General features: G+C 40.1%; 1 protein-coding gene across 1 annotated transcript; it reads right to left on the minus strand.

The window, feature by feature from the left end:
- Positions 1-1,170: 1,170 nt before the first annotated feature.
- LOC123963439 (homeobox protein MSH-D-like) lies at positions 1,171-3,175 on the minus strand. Its single transcript, XM_046040304.1, has 2 exons — positions 2,681-3,175; positions 1,171-2,119 (listed from the first exon to the last, which is right to left on the minus strand). The coding sequence occupies exons 1-2, from the start codon at positions 3,072-3,074 to the stop codon at positions 1,665-1,667; spliced, it is 849 nt and encodes a 282-aa protein (XP_045896260.1). The 5' UTR covers positions 3,075-3,175; the 3' UTR covers positions 1,171-1,664.
- Between the last annotated feature and the right edge of the window lie 519 nt (positions 3,176-3,694).

The following is a 3,694-nucleotide window of genomic DNA, read 5'->3' on the forward strand; positions in this document are numbered from 1 at the left end:
CATTTTGCCAATCAACACCTCTGCCACAACAATTGTTTTGGATTATTTCCAGTTAAATAAGTATATGTTGCTGCTAGTTGCTGGTGAGATTTAGTAATATAAAGATTTGACAAAAGGTAAAAATTCTAGACTAATTTCAGGTTGTTTATCCCATATTATGTTGTTGTGAGTTCTCACGCTACTTGAATAACCCAAGTGGTGGTCATAAATACAGAGATAATTAGTGCCAGAGAGACAACACAACGGATTGGTCTTTACAAACACGGCATCATTATTAAAAAATATCCCTGCTTAAAAGAAAAAAAGAAAGTTTGACCAGTTTGGTAAATGAAAGCTCAGTAATAACGGGAACTATCTGTGAAGTTGGATATTTTATGGGAAGCATTTATGGTTTGTCAAACTTTGCCTTGAACTGACCACTTTCTGATGGGAAGCATAGACACAGGATTAAACTGCACAAACGTACACAGATGCACAAAAAGAAGCTGGTTTCACTGGTAAATTACTTAAAATATCACTTTTTAAAAAACGATCTTAAGTGAACGTAGCTCGGCATATTTACATATTGCTACTTTATTTTTACACATAAAATTGTATATTTTTGTAATTTCTTTAAAGGAAACAGTCTGAAAGGCTTCAAGTGGTTGGTTCATTTGAATGATTAAACAAATGGTGGAATATATATACACACACACACACACACACATACATACATACATACATACATACATACATACACACACACTGCATAGCAAAATGTAGGCCTCTTCAAAGGGACATTCAGGAAGATATATATAAATAAATATACCTTTGGTCAGAACTTTAGTACCATATTCTCACAACCTCATCATAAATACACGTGTGACATACATTCATACATTTCCAGCATAGTTATATTTCAAAGAAAATAAATACGTCTCCACTCTATAAATGTGTGGTGAAGAAACGAGTAAGTGATGAAAATGTTTGTTATTGCTACACAAGATAAAAGATGAAAAAAAGTTTAAATTTCAATTGTGTAAAAGTTTTCATTGTGACGAACAATGAATAACTTGAGGGTTTAACCTTATGGTCTTGGAAAGCACACAAACATCAATGTGTCTGTTTTGAAATTCAAAAAAGGAGAAGTTTTTCAAGGCAGACACTTTTGTAGAATGGAAATTAAAGGAATGCTTTAGTGATATGTTTTATTTGGCCTGAGTTGCTGAAACACTCATCATCTATACACATTTACAAAGTGTCTTGATATTAAGGCCCAACACAAGGCACTGTATCGCATGAAGCTGAAGGCTTAAGTGAAAAGTTGTACTTTGCATTATTGTGCCCAGTGCAAGTCCTCGCCCATCTCAATTATTTGCAAAAGTAAACAAGAGAAGGGTATAAACAGCTGGACAGTAACGCCCCATCTCGTACAGACAAGTCATGTAAACAGGCAGTCCAAAGGGCCCAGAGGACATCTAAGTAGTTTTTTTTTATCCTCGCTGTGGGAAAAAATAGATTTTTAATTTGACATGAAGTGCTCAGAATTGATTCAAACAACCCTTGTGCAGTAAATTATAATCATTGTTTTTAAAATGTCTGCCACACGTCCTCTGTGTCCATTTTTGGGATTCCTTGGAAAGGTATTGAAACACATTTCACCAAAGTCAATGATATTTCCATTTTTATGATAAGTGGTACATGCTGTAGCCCAAAGGAGCAGCGTACAGTCCTAAAGGTGAGATGGGTAGTACGGGTCTGTGGTGGTGGTGATAGGCAGAGTACGATTGTCCGTACAGTGACATGGCGCCCAGAGACAGTGGTAATGTAAAGCCAGGGTGTAAACCTCCGGCGGCAGCGGCCGTCACTGCCACCGTCTTGGCGTCTGCAGCCATCTTGAGTTTCTCCAGCTCTGCTTCTTGGAGCCTCTTGGCTTTTGCCCGGCGATTCTGGAACCAGATCTTCACCTGGGTCTCTGTTAGGGTCAAGGAGGAGGAGAACTCGGCCCGCTCAGCGATGGACAGGTACTGCTTCTGCCTGAACTTCCTCTCAAGGGCCAGGAGCTGAGACGTGGTGAAGGGAGTCCGGGGCTTTCGGTTTGTCTTATGTTTCCTCAAAGGACAGGAAGGACTGACGTGATCTGGGAGAAGGAACAATAAAGATTTAAGAATGAGGATTAAGTATAAGGATTCATTAAGTGGACTTTCATAGGATTCTATTGATTTATTGTGGTTTTGAATGTCCTCCTTATACTGATCAGTTGGCTATTTAACAAAACTGGCTAAATGAATGTAGCTTAAAGTTGTAAGGTGGATATCAGGCACTTTTATCTAATAGCCCACATTTTATGAAAATGGCACATGATTCTGATTTGTTATTAGTAGGCCTACTTCCCCACACAAAACTAAATAAGTATCTGAGTGATTTAGAGTAGGCTAATTGGTTCACTTTGCCCAGCCTGGCTTTATGACTGTTTAAACAACTCTGTCCATCCTTGCAGCACAGCTTATAGAGATATAGGCTACCAGTAATCTGCAAATCTTGCAGAGAAAATAATTTAAGTTTTTTCCTCTTTGTACAAAGTGTTGGCTACTGTTTAAACTTAAAAGTAACTTTGATATTGTAGACAGGATAATAATTATTAAAAAGTCTATAAAATAATACAAGTTTCAAAATGCTTCATCGTGTAGGAGAAACTTACGAGGTTGTGTGGAAAACGCGCTGCTGGTGACCCAGGGTGCGCAGTCGTCTGACTCTGATGCCTCGGATTTTACCGGCGACAAGGGCGCAGCCGTTAGGCTTCCCCCGGGAAGGTTGCACGTCTCTCGACACAAATACAGAGAGTTTAAACCAATAGGAGACACCGCCAGCGAACCTCCCTCCGGTTTACCGCCGGTGGACTCGCAGCGGCCGTCCTTCTTCCTCCCGGCCATGAGCGCCTCCACGCTGAACGGATGATGCCGACGCACCACCGGAGATGTCTTCTCCTCCGCGGTCCCCTCTGCTAAGTCCGCACGGTTACTGTCCTCCTCGGAAGAACTGCACCCCAAGTCGCTAAAAGTCACCCGAGAAGCCATCTCTCCTTCAGCTCTCATCCGAAAAACAAGTGAAGTCCAAGCGAGACAGTCACACAGAAGCCAGGTGAGAGCCGATCCGCTGAGCGCAATGTTATGGTGCTGTCAAGTACGTGGGAGTATGTAGACGCATCACGTTGACACTGCTCAACTTTGACCAATCACTGCTGCCCACAGTGTTTGGAGTGAGCCGATGCTACCTTCAGGGACATTTGGTAATTGAACGTACTTGTGTTGTTTTGAGGAATACAGCGCAATAGTTCGTAAGACATTTAGGCCACTATTAGCACATTATTTATTTATTTATTTATTTTTTGTTATTTTCGTTATTTTCATTACTATTCATAGGTGAGCAAACCACTTCTTCAAGGTTATCTTCAGAAGGTTACATGGAGTACTTGAAAGCAGCTAATGGTCGTCACTCCCCATGCAGGTGAAAATAAAATAATATTCAAAAAATGTTTAAATTCATCTTTATTTAATTCGTTGCAAACCAGCTCAACATGATATGATAATGTCTATTTTGACCAGAGGTTTCTCTTCTCCTATGTGTTTCAGCTGATCAGTTTAGTATCACAATAAAGTAAAACTTTTCAGTTCGGTGTCAAAGCTTCACAGATAGCTTCACTTTGTTCAAACAA

Source organism: Micropterus dolomieu, linkage group LG23 (assembly GCF_021292245.1).
Source record: "Micropterus dolomieu isolate WLL.071019.BEF.003 ecotype Adirondacks linkage group LG23, ASM2129224v1, whole genome shotgun sequence".
Classification (NCBI taxonomy): domain Eukaryota; kingdom Metazoa; phylum Chordata; class Actinopteri; order Centrarchiformes; family Centrarchidae; genus Micropterus; species Micropterus dolomieu.

Coding starts and splice junctions, on each gene's coding strand:
- LOC123963439 (XM_046040304.1), bottom strand. CDS start 3,074: ATGAGAGCTGAAGGAGAGATGGCTTCTCGGGTGACTTTTAGCGACTTG. Junction 2,120..2,680: donor CGCGTTTTCCACACAACCTC/GTAAGTTTCTCC, acceptor TCCTTCTCCCAG/ATCACGTCAGTCCTTCCTGT.